Source organism: Biomphalaria glabrata, chromosome 2 (assembly GCF_947242115.1).
Source record: "Biomphalaria glabrata chromosome 2, xgBioGlab47.1, whole genome shotgun sequence".
Taxonomy (NCBI): Eukaryota; Metazoa; Mollusca; class Gastropoda; family Planorbidae; genus Biomphalaria; species Biomphalaria glabrata.
The window spans coordinates 44504933-44520727 of record NC_074712.1 but is presented as its reverse complement, the minus strand read 5'-3'; the positions used below and the strand labels follow the sequence as shown (position 1 = coordinate 44520727).

Below are 15795 nucleotides of genomic sequence, written 5' to 3'. Positions count from 1 at the left end.
TAGTGTATTAATCATGGGCGTAGCCAGGATTTTTTTCGGGGGGGGGGGGTTTATATGTATTTATGTGTGTGTGTGTGTGTACATAATCTTTATTGCATTCTGACCCTTCATTCTTTCGGAAGACGTTTATTGTGCCCTAGAATAGGTTCTTCCATGAGTTAGTGGAAAAATTGTAGATTCCCCGCCAATACTAGCAAGGGGGTCTGGGGGAGCGCTAGGAGCTACAGTGCATTTTCCTGCTATTAAAAAGTTTTATTTCAAAAACCTAATGTGCTATTCTTACTGACTTAGACCCTCCCGCGCCGTTTGGCGCATTTGCCGTCAAGCTGTTTCCATAAAATTGTAGATTCCCTGCCATTACTAGCAATGGGGTCTGGGGAGCGCTAGCGCGGGGCGAAGCCCCGCCGCCAAGCACTATTTCTGGTATTGAAAGCCAACAAAATGCATATTCTGAGGTATCTACAGTGCATTTTCCTGCTATTAAAAAGTTTTATTTCAAAAACCTAATGTGCTATTCTTACTGACTTAGACCCTACCGCGCCGTTGGGAGCATTTGACGTCAAGGAATGTCTGAAGCCTCTTCCCACCTGCCATGAGGACCTCAATGAATGAGTGGCGTCAAGTTGTACTAGGATATCATTGCAACTCTTCTTATGCGTAATTCATTTTTTCGGAGAACATGTCCCGCAAACCTCATCCGTCGCTCTCTCACAATCTTACTAAAGGGTCGACTCCCAGTTCGGCTTAGGGTTTCCTTGATTTAAACCCAATCACTATAACTGACTCCTAAAATCTGTCTTAGCCATCTTTGTTGAGCCACATTTAGTGTTTTTCGATTTCGGCAGATGACTATTCACTGCAGTTTATTAAGGGAGCCCTGCCACTGGTAAAAATGTGTAACGACTCTTGAATACGCTCTTGGAATTAAGTGACTGTAGTTTACTTTAGATTTTATATCGAAAAGAGAAGTTTTATCGTCAAAATCATCTGTTGGGAGTTTTCCATCTCAAAATGCTCTGTAGGGGGATCTTAAAAAATCAGAACCATCTGGAGGGGTTTTAAACTTTAAACAAACGCCATCTGTAGAAAAGGGGTTTAAACTCAAAACCCCCGATTGGATTGGCTACGCTCAAATAATTTTAGTGTGTAATTGCTTTTTTTTTATATTGAAAAGGTATTTTTTAGCATTAAACCCTTCTGAATGGGGGTTTAAACTCAAACCCCTTTTGGCAACGCTCTTAGCATTTTGAGTGCGTAATTTGCTTTTTTTCTTACACTGAAGATGTATTTTTTAGCCTCAAACCCCCCTGGCGGGGGGTTTAAACTCAAAACCCCTTTGGCTGCGTTCATAGATTTTAGTGTGAGTAATTTGCTTTTATTTATATTGAAGAGGTACTTTTTAGCTTCAAACTCCACTGGAGGGGAGTTTAAACTCAAAACCCCCTTGACTACACTCAAAATGTTTTGAGTGTATAATTTGCTTTGGTTTTATTATTAAAGAGGTATTTTTTACCTTCACTGAAGTGGGGTTTAAACTAAAAACTAAGTCAAAACCCATTTAGCTATGCTCATAACATTTTGAGTGCGTAATTAACTTTTTTTTATATTGAAGAGGGGGTTTATCGTAAATTTTGGAGGGGGTTTTAAAATCAAAATCTCCCTTTACTGGAATTAGGGGATTTTCGTTTGCATTTTTGTTTTGTTTTGTTTTATAGAAGAGGGGGGGGGTTAACTGCAAAAACCCCAAGTAGGGGGTTTAAAACTCAAAACCCCTAGTAGGGGTTTTTAAACTCGAACCCCCCTGGTAGGGGGGTTTAAACTTAAAACCCCCTGGTAAGGGGTTTTAAACTCAAAACCCCATTGATTGTGCTGGGGCAATTGATGGTTTAGTATTAAAATCTCACCTAAAATAAACAAAATCAAAGCAAAAAATCATTCACTAAATTCCGATCCCCCCCCCCCAAAGGGGAGGGGGATTTCATTTCGGGGGGGGGGGGTTGAAACCCAACCCCATCTGGCTACGGCCATGGTATTAATGTAATCTCATCATTCCAAGATCATTTCAAAATAAAATCCATAACTCTGTTTTCATTAATCTGATTTCCTCATATTTCACCTACATATATAAATTCAATGCGCATGCAAACAGAGTGTACATTTCTTCTGTCCTACAATCATCCACTTTTACTTAATAATATCAGTTAATTCTCACCAGGTAGTGATGACCTCAGGATTGGGTAGAGAAACACCGGTGTACAGCTAGATCTAGTTGAGGTGTAGACAACTAAATACTGTTTGAAAATTGTTATTGGTTCAAAAAGGGCTCAACTTACCGGGTTTGCTAGTTTTGTACTGGGCCCCCAAAAATCCATTGGGCCTCTGTTCAAGCTGGATGGTAGCCTTGGCTGTGCCTTCTACTGCGACACTGAGGGTCCCAGGTCCCGCCTCACGAGTGTATATATTGAAAACATCTGTAGGTTATAAAATAACAATGTGAGTAGCACACTCGGAGTATGAACTCATCTTTGACATACATTTAATAGTGAGTCTAGATGGTGCACATCAACGCTGAGAATAAGAGAACAAAGGTGTAAATACTGGTTCACAGTGAATTGTAAAGACTGGTTCACAATGAATTGTAAAGACTGGTTCACAGTGAAATGTAAATACTGGTTCACAGTGAATTGTAAATACTGGTTCACAGTGAATTGTGAATACTGGTTCACAATGAATTGTAAATACTGGTTCACAGTGAATTGTAAATACTGGTTCACAGTGAATTGTAAATACTGGTTCACAGCGAATTGTAAATACTGGTTCACAATGAATTGTAAAGACTGGTTCACAGTGAATTGTAAAGACTGGTTCACAGTGATTTGTAAAGACTGGTTCACAATGAATTGTAAAGACTGGTTCACAGTGAATTGTAAAGACTGGTTCACAGTGAATTGTAAAGACTGGTTCACAATGAATTGTAAAGACTGGTTCACATCGAATTGTACAGACTGGTTCACAGCGAATTGTACAGACTGGTTCACAATGAATTGTAAAGACTGGTTCACAGCGAATTGTAAAGACTGGTTCACAATGAATTGTAAAGACTGGTTCACAGCGAATTGTAAAGACTGGTTCACAGCGAATTGTAAAGACTGGTTCACAGCGAATTGTAAAGACTGGTTCACAGCGAATTGTAAAGACTGGTTCACAGCGAATTGTAAAGACTGGTTCACAGCGAATTGTAAAGACTGGTTCACAGTGAATTGTAAAGACTGGTTCACAGCGAATTGTAAAGACTGGTTCACAGTGAATTGTAAAGACTGTTTCACAGTGAATTGTAAAGACTGGTTCACAGTGAATTGTAAAGACTGGTTCACAGTGAATTGTAAAGACTGGTTCACAGTGAATTGTAAAGACTGGTTCACAGTGAATTGTAAAGACTGGTTCACAGTGAATTGTAAAGACTGGTTCACAGTGAATTGTAAAGACTGGTTCACAGTGAATTGTAAAGACTGGTTCACAGTGAATTGTAAAGACTGGTTCACAGTGAATTGTAAAGACTGGTTCACAGTGAATTGTAAAGACTGGTTCACAGTGAATTGTAAAGACTGGTTCACAGTGAATTGTAAAGACTGGTTCACAGTGAATTGTAAAGACTAGTTCACAGTGAATTGTAAAGACTGGTTCACAGTGAATCGTAAAGACTGGTTCACAGTGACGATTAGCTATGAGAATAATATGGGAGAAGTGGGCAAACGAAATCTGATCAGATGTATGACTCACAGAGAGAGGTCAAGAAAAAAGATGTACAGGTAAAGTACACACATTGGTTTAGATAGGTCACCACTACAACAACCAACCACATACTCTAAGAACACCCACTTCACAGACAAACTACTAAAGCCAGGGGCTGATTGAAATTATGGACATATGGACAAAAGCCGGGGGGGGGGGGGACCACTTGGCCGCTTAGAATGATCGTGAGGCTCGTATTAAACCCTGAAAGGTTTAAAAATCTTGTAAACCAAAATGGACCCTATAAAGTAGAAAGGTGCGAATGGGTATCATTCATATATATTTTGTGGTAATGCCTCCTTCGTATTGTGTGGGAATGTAAGGGTCAAATTAGCCTGCCTTGACCAGAGCCTTCATATTTCTTGTTAGAGTAAGCCCTACACTAATAAACTTAAGAATTATAATGTTACTATAGTCTTCTTTGTTTTGGTAGTTGAACTAAGAAACGTTTTCACATTTTTCTTCATTTGTGGATTGGACATTTGAGGTTAGTGCCTTAATAAACACATTCACTTCAAAAGTGTTTCGAGTCTTTAATAATAATAATAAAACGTCATTCTTCTTCCGGGTAACGATTTGTATGTCAACCCTGTGCGAACACTGAAGTGTCATTTAAATTCAATACAATATGAATGATAGTTTCTTTTTTTTCCTTTTCCCAATCGTTCCCATTGCATGCGTCTGACGGTTAGACAGACAGACAGACAGACAGAAATCTGATTATTTTGTGCTGAACTTCTCTCTGATTTCCTGATCAGGTTTCGCTTCATTAAGTTTCTCTTTCAAAAGGTTATCCTGGTGCCAGGATCTCGAAGTAGCCTCTTGATAAAATTGTAAAGGTAAAAATAATATACGCAGGATTAAAAGGAGTCTGCACACTCACATGCATGTTCTCGCAGAGTCCATGTTTGCATGTTTGCATGTGGCTAGTTTTGTTCTAAGGGTCTAGACTACACAAATGTCTGTTATCTGCCTACCTAGCTCTCCATCAAGTGATGCAAAACTAAATAGTTTTATAAACGATAACATTAAAACGATCTTAGTGTGTGTATGTGTGTGTGTGTGATATTGGTTAAAAGGAAATGTAAGAAATTGTTGGTATATAGAAACATCAAAACGGAAGCGGAAACTCTTTCTGTCTAGAATGCACTGTAAGAGTATAGAGTTACTTTGCTGATAATGCACTGTAAGAGTATAGAATTACTTTGCTGATAATGCACTGTAAGAGTATAGAGTTACTTTGCTGATAATGCACTGTAAGAGTATAGAGTTACTTTGCTGATAATGCACTGTAAGAGTATAGAATTACTTTGCTGATAATGCACTGTAAGAGTATAGAATTACTTTGCTGATAATGCACTGTAAGAGTATAGAATTACTTTGCTGATAATGCACTGTAAGAGTATAGAATTACTTTGCTGATAATGCACTGTAAGAGTATAGAATTACTTTGCTGATAATGCACTGTAAGAGTATAGAGTTACTTTGCTGATAATGCACTGTAAGAGTATAGAATTACTTTGCTGATAATGCACTGTAAGAGTATAGAATTACTTTGCTGATAATGCACTGTAAGAGTATAAAATTACTTTGCTGATAATGCACTGTAAAAGTATAGAATTACTTTGCTGATAATGCATTGTAAGAGTATAGAGTTACTTTGCTGATAATGCACTGTAAGAGTATAGAGTTACTTTGCTGATAATGCACTGTAAGAGTATAGAATTACTTTGCTGATAATGCACTGTAAGAGTATAAAATTACTTTGCTGATAATGCACTGTAAGAGTATAGAGTTACTTTGCTGATAATCTTTGGTCGTTGAAAATTCATTGTTTTTCTTAGGTTACTTTTCACTTTTTTGTTTTCTTGTCAATCATTCAGACATTTATTTCCAGTCTCCTCATTAGTGATGGGCAAAAGTTAACTAAAAAGTTACTAACTTTTAGTTTAACTAAAAAAAAAATAGTTAAGGCCAAAGTTTAATTAAAAAAAAAAGTTTAGTTAAAATCCTAGTTTAATTAATTTTTTAAAGTTACAAACTATAAAGTTTAATTACAAATGTTACAAACTTTTTTAACATACATACCAATAAATATTTAGATCTATGTAATTTGGAGAATATATATAATGAGAGATAAAGAGGAGAATAAACTAGACGGTGCACAGGTCACTAGAAAGCCCTTTGACCTTTACCCTATAATGGCCGCTATTCCCGCCAATTTAAGGTATTTTAAAGGCGAGAAAAAAAAACGTGTTCATTATATTTCTAGCAAGTTTCGCTGCTTGATAAATCCTGATAATTCCTTGCTTCTATAGATCTACATTTTGCTGCTTTTATTAAACACCAGTGTGTTCCTGTATAGCTACAGGCAAAGAATTTTGCTTTACTATAGATCTAAAAGAAATGTCGACTCTTTTTATTTAAAAACTTTTTACTAGAGTTAGAGTCTAGTGAGGTCTAGTCTATTAGTATTAGTCTATTACTACTATTAGATCTATATAGTCATAATAGTATCTTCATTCAAACATGGAGGTCGACAGCCGAAACCTGATCTTACCGACTAGATCTATTAGTTTAGAGATTCTACTATTCTAGAATTAGAGTCTAGATTAGATCTTATACTAAGACCTAAGATGCATAGATGATAGATCTATAATGACTATAATACTAATAATAGTCGTCACTATACTAGATCTAATACTAAATTAACTAGATCTACATCTACTTCTATTATAATTATACTTATATCTATTATCTAAATCTATTAGATCTAGATCTAGTATTATCTACTAGAGTATATAGATCTAAATACCCATATCTAGTTATAATCATAATTATAATAATCTAAAATCTCTAGATCTAGAGTTACTAAGATATCTACTAGACTCTATCTAGATTTTAGATCTAGTAGTAGTAGTAACTAGTAGGCCTATTTCTTAGATTTGTTTTAGATTAAAATATTAATTATTTGATCTAGGTCTATATTATATAGTAGATAGATCTTATTCTAGATTCAAATTATATTTCTGATCATTTCATTTGTAGAAGATATTAGATCCAGAATATTCTAGAATAGAGTTAGAGAGTCAACATGCAGTTTTATCATTACTTCTAAAGGTAACTTATATTAGAACTTGGACAATTACTTCTAATTTCTTTCTATAATAGTATCATTCTAGTGATTCTATTAAGATCTACATCTATCCCATAAAGACATTTAAATCTTTTTTTCATGTGCACAAATAAATGTTTAATACATTTTGCTAAAGAAATTGGTTGTGCTTTATATTTTATATTTTTCATGTTTGGCTGTTTCGTCCTTAAAAAAGGTCAAAATAGTTAGTAAAAGTTAAGTTAAGTAAAGTTTCTTAGTTTAGTTTAACTAATTTTTTCAATTTGTGATTAACTAAAAGTTTAACTACTTTTTTTTAGTTCAAACTTAGTTTTAGTTTAACTAAAAAAATTTAGTTTAGTTCCCATCACTACTTCTCATATTCTTCTTCTTCTACGTTCTCATGTTACAAGACGGAGGGTTCAGTAATCCTATATTTGAACTGCGGGGCAGTGGTTTCCCAGATCATGCAGTTCTCCATCTAGTTCTTTGATCTATCTTAGGTAGGTGGGTGGGTGAGATCTTTCTCTCAAGTGTTTACATTCAACTTCTCTATTCAAATACTCACTGGCCAGATTTTAATTTCTGTATCAAGATAGAAATTATATTACTACTGACCACCAAAGTCCAGAGTGATCACATCTAGCCTTGGAGTATATTATAATATTACTATATACACTGGCAAAGTGCGAGGTTTGTGTACTTTAGATTTTAGATCGGCAGGAGGTTACACTTGGCTGGCAACAAAGACCTACTTAATTTAAATTAGTAAAAGTGGACATTACACAATATACAGAAAATGACACACAATAACAACTCGGACTTGTAATTCAAAGGATATTTAGAAGATAACTCAAACTATTTGAAATTGTATACAATATATAAACATAATAAACGGTCAGTAACTGGATGTCTTCCTATTACTTTCTATACACCTCGCCAATAGTGAAGGAAACACAAACTATCCTGCCTTGGCCGATGAATTACAAATTAAAACTAACTTTGTATAGCCTTCTTTAGGTAGTTTGAATATTTACATGCATGTCTCGTTGATAAAACAACTGATTTAAAACGTTGTGACTAGGTCTACTATCTGGTCAACCTACTTTGAAGTCCTACTTCTCCTTTCTCCAGTCCGGGGCCACCAACTTGAACCTTGTGTGGCCCACCATGAGATAACTGACCCACAGAAAACTGGAAGGGGCTTCCTGAAAAATATTTAAAAAATTGTATGATTTGGATTATAATTATTGGGTCTGAAATGACAATACTAATAGAGTTTATTATCAAAGACATTTTGTGTGATTTTTTTTTGTAAGTGCGGTAGCAATTTTGAACACAATGTTCATGTTTTTAGAGAACATAGATCTAGCTTATTTTAAACTTAGACTTTACAAAAATTCCTTATAACGCATGACCTTATATGAAATTTATCTCATGGCGTTGTTATGTTTTTTTTTTTATTCAGGCTTCCTTACTCCATGGAGAGAAAAACAATTAAAAGAACATCCATAATATTGGGGTTGGGGAGATGGGGGCGTCAAAAGGGAGGGAGAAGACTATTCTAAAGGGCAGCAACAAGGATTAACAAAACATTGTCTGGCCTTTCTGTTTCCCTCCCTTTGAAGTGCGACGTACCTGAAACATGCATGCCTTTGTGTTTGATACTGACGGTGTGAAGTCCGTTTGTCTTAGGGGTCATCTTGATCAGGTAGTGGAAGTCCTCCTGGTCCATCACCTCGCACAGTTCCGAGATACCTTCGGGATCGGTCATGCTGGCCTCCATGTCGAATGGGTTGGTACCTAGCAAGACAAAAGCCGAGTCAGCAGTTAGTTTATGAAGTACCCAAGAACACAGATTAGGAAGCAACTAGGAAGAAGTATTAAAGTCAAATCTAGACGTGACAGAGACAAGTGTTACGTGACAGAGACAAGTGTTACGTGATAGAGACAAGTGTTACGTGTTAGAGACAAGTATTACGTGACAGAGACAAGTGTTACGTGACAGAGACAAGTATTACGTGATAGAGACAAGTATTACTGGTCAATTTTCGCTAAGAACATAAAAATGGCCCTGTTGCTCTCGATTAAAAAAAAACAACAAATTTAATTAAAAAGAAAAAAAAACATGATGTCAAAATTCATGCAACATTCATGCAACGACCAAATTTTAAGAACAAGCATCTGCTGTCACTTGAATACAATCTAGAAAAATATTAATAAAATATATGTAAAATTTATAACAATTACCCCATTCTAAATGAACAGAAGTTTAACCATGACTAGATCAACTATAATACACATAACCTTTTGCATGGGCGTAGCCAAGATTTTTTTTGAGGGGGGGGGGGTTGGGGGAATCCCCCCCCCCCCCCCGCCATGTATATAGCTCCAACCCCGCTGAAGGGGGGTTTAAACTCAAAACCCCTTTGGCTACGATCATAGAATTTTGAGTGTGCAATTTGCGTTTTTTTTTATATTGAAGAGGTATTTTTTTTAGCTTCAAACCCCTCTGGAGGGGGGTAGGTTTAAACTCAAAACGACCTTTGGCTACGTTCATAGAATTTTGAGTGTGTTATTTGCTTTTTTTTATATTGAGGAGGTGGTTTTTAGATGCAAACCCCGCTGGAGGGGGGTTTTAAACACAAAACCCTTTTGGCTACACTCGTAGAATCTGGTGATTGATGTATGGATAGTCTTATATTTTAGAGGTGGTTTTATCGTAACTTTCAGAGAAGGTTTTAAAATCAAAATTTTCCTTAGCTATGCTCTTGGAATTTGGGGATTGTAGTATGCATTTTTTTTGTTTTGTTCTATAGAAGAGGGATTTTACTGAAAACCCCCTTGTAGGGGGGTTTTAAACTCAAAACCCCATTGGCTGCGATGTGGCAAGAGATGATTTAGTATTAAAATCTCACTTAAAATAAACAAAATCCAAGCAAAAAATCAGTCACTAAATTCCGCCCCCCTCCTGTGTTGGGGATTTCATTTGGGGGGGGGGGGTCCCCCGGCTACGCCCATGACCTTTTGGAATCCAGATGTTTATGGTAAAGAAAAAAGAGTACAGAGGCTCACCAAGCCATAATCTTAACCAGTCTTATTCTGATATTCCTGTCAAACCAGTGTATTCTGCTATCCCTGCCCTGTCAGTGTATCCTGCTATCCCTGTCCTGTCAGTGTATCCTGCTATCCCTGTCCTGTTAGAGTATCCTGCTATCCCTGTCCTGTCAGTGTATCAGTGACATTATAAGGAAAGAGATTTTAGAACAGGAAGATTGTATAAATAGATTTTAAAAAATGATGTACACAAAATATTTTTTTATGTTGACTCCATTTTGATACTATTTACTATGATACTATTTACTATGAAATGATACTGTTTCAAAAATATTTAAAAAATGTATCTCTCTGTAACCACCCCTCTCTCAATCTGTAAAAGTAGAACCCTGCAAGGGAGATTTTTAAACAGTTACCTGGAATTTGAAGTACAAACTCAGACGGTGATCCAGCACTGATGGCTGCAGCTGGTTCAACGTCTTTTGTGATTGTTTCACGGACACGACCTGAAGGATTGCCACCAACATTGACCAGGAATGGGCTCCCTGAGAACAATATTGAATATACACTAACATTTCTTCTGATAAAGCTTATCTAATCTAATGCATTAATCATGGGGACAATGAGATCACGAGAAAATGAGAATTAAAGATAAACAAACATACAAACAAAAAGATATTAATCATAATTTAAGAGGCATAGGATCCTATTATTTCAGTAGTTTTGTAAGAATATATGACAAGAAGTGAAATCTTGTGACTTCTTAAAGGAATGTTTAGAAAGAGTTTATTACAAAGAAAGAAAAACGAAGTCGAGAAGTTTCTTCAGTGTATTTTAGTCGTTTTATATTGTCCCAGGAAAGCGATTTGGTTGTGCCTTTAAATATCTGTGTGGCATCTGTGGCATTTTACGTCTCTCGAGAGACGATCTTTTCCCTTTGCAAATTCTTGTGTGACTAAAGAGGCCTTAAAATATACTCAATGGAAAATAAGCATTGTATTGTAAACACAATCATAAATATAAAATCTTCACAAAATAGGCAAAACAACAACAACATAAACAACAAAACAACAACAAAACAACATCATCAACAACAACAACAACAACAACACCGACTGATCGCCTCAGGGAGAACATACCTGGCACGTCTTCGTCTGCGAACCTAATGTTGAGAATGTAAATGCCTGGCTCGTGTGGGGAGTAGTGGACAGTGTACACCCTGTCTTCAACCTTGTACACCTCCACCTCAGAACGATGTGGGCCCTCAATGGACACTGTCAGGCCACCGTAACCTGGAATGTAGAAGCCCTGTATAGATGGCAGTGTGGCAGAGCAGCAGGTAGGAGGGGACTTAACAATACGCTTGAAATAATACAAGATGTGTATGACCGCATCTGTACATTTACATATAATATAAAGCCATACTATATCGAAATTAGACTATAATGCTGGAATGATATACATCAGATGATCTTATGATACTATGGAGCTTTAGTGGAAAGAAAAGAGAATGCAAACCTGAATATACTAGTTACTTTCACAGTTATAGGAAAATATCGTCTTTATGATAATTAGGTCCGTAGTTTCTAAGATATTTCCCAATCGGTCACGAAAACATTCGTTATTTTTGCTTTCAGTTCAAGGAAATAATTGATGAAGTTCAGATAACACAAGATGACCTATGTCACATTAATGTACGATACATTGTTTGTGAAGGTCAACTCTGAACTAAAGTGACATAATAATTGAAAAAAAATAAATTCCATGAAATTTAGTCTTCTCACGATCTCACATTTCCATAGATTGCAACCATCAATTATGTTTATCTTGTCATACAGACAGGTCTATTTGTTTTGTATAGCGGAAGCCTGCAAACTTTTGGTGTCATAATAAACAAGCTTCGTCTCCCACTAGTGTCATACCTTTGCGATGAATATTCAGAAGGACCCTGTGCACGAGCAGAATTATTACAGTCTTTGAAAATAAATGGCAACAAGAACAAATTAAAAGCTGATGACTAAGAATTATCTAAATTATCAGTGAATGGACATCAATACAAATGCAGAGAGATTAGACATGGCTACAAGCTTTGGTCAAATGTGCAAGTAGTCTCTCAATTCACTTTCTCTTTACATTTGTCTCTCACACATTTAGGTGCATAGTCTCAGTTACCTCCATTGGTGGTGTCAATAATGACTTCGTTACTCTTATTGGCCAAGGCCTCAGAGATGTCACCCTTGACGGTGCACCCAGCGGCGTGTCCAATCTCCTTGTCGCCGACCTTAATCCTAAATGGGCTGTTGTTGATGTTTTTCTCTGACCTGAGCACACAAACAACGTACTCGCCCTTTTGACGCGGTGTGAAGTAAGCAATTCCTGCAGGGAAGAAAAGTGAGACTTGTTTAGTGTCAGAGACCCGAAATCACATTAATACTAGAAGAAACCAAGACTTGGGTTATTTATACGTGTACAAAACCCAAACAGAGGTTAACGTTAAATCAGAAAACTAAGAATTTGTTTATTACTTGTACAAAATCCATTAAAATGCATAAAAATATTATTTCAATATGGAATTTACAAAATTATGATGTAACGCAATTTAAAATAAAACAATTAAATTTAAAAAATGATGTCCCATAAATATTTTTTATTTTTTTTCCCGCGTTTTGTTTTGTAACTCTCACCTAGTTCGCCATTGTCCATCTTCTTTAAGATAATTGGCTCAATCTGACCACCAGGAGTCTGGACTGTACCTACGAGATCGACAATGTCCGGTTCGATGATCTTGAGAGAATACTCAGCGCTGTTGGCCAGTGAAAGGGTTGACCTTTTACGTCCTTCACCTTTAGAGCAAACAAAATAGTAAAATTAGTTGTCTCATCCATACTCTCTCTCTCTCTCTCTCACACACACTTACAGACGAAAAAAAAAATACTAAAATCTCTTACCGGAGACTTTTGCCACGAAAGGAGAACCTTTGATGGGCTTGCCATGGTACTTAATGTTAATGTTGTAGGCCCCAGGGGTCATGGGCATGTAGTTAAAATTAGCAGAACCGTCGTCATTGTCTTTTCTCTGGAGGTCAACTTTTGCAGGCCCATCGATTTTAACTTCAATGTCCTCTATAGAAAAACAGCAGGAGCAGTCAGTTAATAACGAATTTCAAGAAACCTCAAATATGATATAATAATATAATATAACTATAATAACAATTTAGACTTTTCCTGAAGTAGCTAAAACACAAAAGTTACAAGGACACTGGTCATACTTGCTGTCCCTCTCTTGGCCACCACAGTGAAACCGACACTGTCTCCACTCAGACCTCCCACAAGGCCAGCCCCAAAAGCTGTGATGAAGCTATTTTCAATCTTGTCCACCACACAGGCGAAGGGAGACCCTGCGAACACATGGAAACAGAGAATACTAATAGGATAGAACTAAAATAAGGACTTTATAATGTCCTTCAAAGTTTCTTGCTAATAACAGAATGCGATTATAAAGTGAATATTTAGATCATGTATTTATCATTTAAATACCAAAACATTAGTAATAAATAAATAATACTTGTACATCTTTATTGGGCATTTTCTTTATGTGAAGCAAATTCATGAATAGCCAGCTGTTGTGGTGTCTCCAGTGTTCAGAATACGGTGACATTGAAATAGGTCACGTATTTTAATAAAACAAACAATAATGTTGTTCACTTTTCTGCCATGTAGAATAAAATGTTTCAGCTCTTAGAACACAACGTAATGTGTATTATTTTGTTGGCAAGTGATCTTTCACTATGGTGCCCTTGGCGTTGCTTAATCTCTCACAACATTTCTCTTGTATTTGTGTCTTCAGTAGAAGGCTAGATCACCAGGTTTAAAGAAAACAGACTTTTAATGATGTGAAACAAGGCTATCGCTAGACAGCTCATCTCTGAATCAAGCTTCTTCGCAATGAACGCCATCTGGTGTGTCATCATGTGATACTGAGCCAGATAATTAGTATTTAATGACGCCTCCTGCCAGGATACACCGCGCATTAAACAAAATTTAATTACCGAGGAAAAAAAAATCAATCAACCAACGTGAATCTAATAAATCAATGTGAACATTATGGACACTATAAAAAGAACCAATTATTACAGTATTAGTACATAGTCGTATGATATGCACTCCAGACTGTTCTGCAGATGGTCCCAGGTTCGAAACACTCCAGCTGCCATTCCCCGCCATCCTGCTTGAAGGTTTAGAGTCAGTTTAGACTAATCTTCATTTCTGAGAGAACGATCGAAACTTACATACGAAGTTCTGTTTATTGTTATTGCCACTTCATGATAACTGCCCCTCAGATTTGTTTTTAGTTATTGTATGATAAAAATATTGATGACTAATTTAAGATATTTAAAGGCCTAGGAGAAAATGTGGGAGAGAACTCTTGGAGTTACTCATGCAAGGGGAACAAATTCGAACAATTAGTTTGAACTCATCATTTCTGTTTATTTCAGTGGAGCTTCATATACAGCTTTGCCTAGTTGTCTCGCTGACCATATTTGTTTACCTAATTAAATGTCTTGCCGGCCATATTTCTTTGCCTAATTAAATGTCTCACTAGTCTTATTTCTTTGCCTAATTAAATGTCTCACTAGTCTTATTTCTTTGCCTAATTAAATGTATCGCTAGTCATATTTCTTTGATTAATTAAATGTCTTGTTGGCCATAGTTCTTTGCCTAATTAAATGTCTCGCTGGCCACATGTATGTTATAGCTTATGCCAATCTCGAAGGGTCAAAGGCCAAAGTTTATATTCACGTTGTTCCAAAAGCTTCACTTTGACAAGAAAAAGCGACAAAGTCTTTCCGTTGCTATAGTGTATGTCCTATTACAAAATCACAAGTTTTGAGCTTATTTCCAATCATTGAGACTACAAACATGGTGACTGACAACGCGAATATTGAGAGCATAGTGTTTGAATCTGGACACACTGACAGGGAAAGGGGGGGGGGGGGGAGAGTGGTAATAACTTCAATGTCATGGACAAGAAAAAAAAAAAGTTAAGTTTCCCTTTCAGAACTTACGATCTATGGGGCAGATGATGTTAAGTTCATCTGTTTCTGTGGTCAACGGTTAACGAGCAGGCTGTAATGTGGCCAGCACAACAACCAACCGCCTTTACTTTCCCCAACTAAAGTCAGGTACCCATTAGAGTTGGGTGGACTCAGGGACACCCTAAAAATCCCGAAATTCAATATCCCAGCCTTCAACGAGATTCGAACCCAGGAGGTTCAGAAACCGAACGCTTAACCACTCAGCCACCGCGCCCCCAATGCCATGTACCAGAAATCAAATAGTTTCTAGAAATGACTCTCTGATTGGTATTTCTTTGGGTATTCCGACCGAAGAGCACGAAACAATATGGTGACATGATGCTAATTGGTTACAATGTTGATAGGTCTTGAGTGCTATCAACAATGATAGAGAAAAATGGCTAGGATTGACTGTCCTTTAGTATTTTTGCTAGAGCTGCATTGCTCAACAGGTTTATTACCTTATTTGTATCTGTGGGGAGATGTAATGGGTCGTGATTTATGCTTTCTTAACAAGTTATTCGGCTTTACAAAAGAGCAATGATTTTGTTCAACTTTAGAATGACCTCCAAGGGCACATGTGGGCCCGTGACAAGTACAAGACATTCTTTTGTCTCTTGAAAATGCAGCTATGCTAAAATACTACTCATTTCTAAATCGAGGTTATAGGCTCAAAGACAGGGTCTGACTATCATAGGCCCATCTGTCTCATGTCTCATATACATATTTATATATATATATATACTTATGTCTATAT

The 15795-nt window shown here is 36.6% G+C and overlaps 1 protein-coding gene across 7 annotated transcripts in view; it reads right to left on the bottom strand.

Moving 5' to 3' along the window:
* The window catches only part of LOC106057208 (filamin-A-like), a 79382-nt gene that overhangs the window by 16197 nt on the left and 47390 nt on the right, over positions 1–15795 (bottom strand). For all 7 annotated transcript variants that reach the window (XM_056020766.1, XM_056020767.1, XM_056020765.1 and 4 more), the window contains exons 3-11: positions 13233–13361; positions 12913–13086; positions 12649–12807; positions 12137–12340; positions 11104–11256; positions 10381–10509; positions 8546–8710; positions 8014–8115; positions 2334–2471 (exon numbers count right to left, since the gene is read on the bottom strand). In XM_056020766.1, coding sequence (XP_055876741.1) covers positions 2334–2471; positions 8014–8115; positions 8546–8710; positions 10381–10509; positions 11104–11256; positions 12137–12340; positions 12649–12807; positions 12913–13086; positions 13233–13361 — 1353 coding nt within the window. The remainder of the gene's footprint in view (positions 1–2333; positions 2472–8013; positions 8116–8545; positions 8711–10380; positions 10510–11103; positions 11257–12136; positions 12341–12648; positions 12808–12912; positions 13087–13232; positions 13362–15795) is intronic.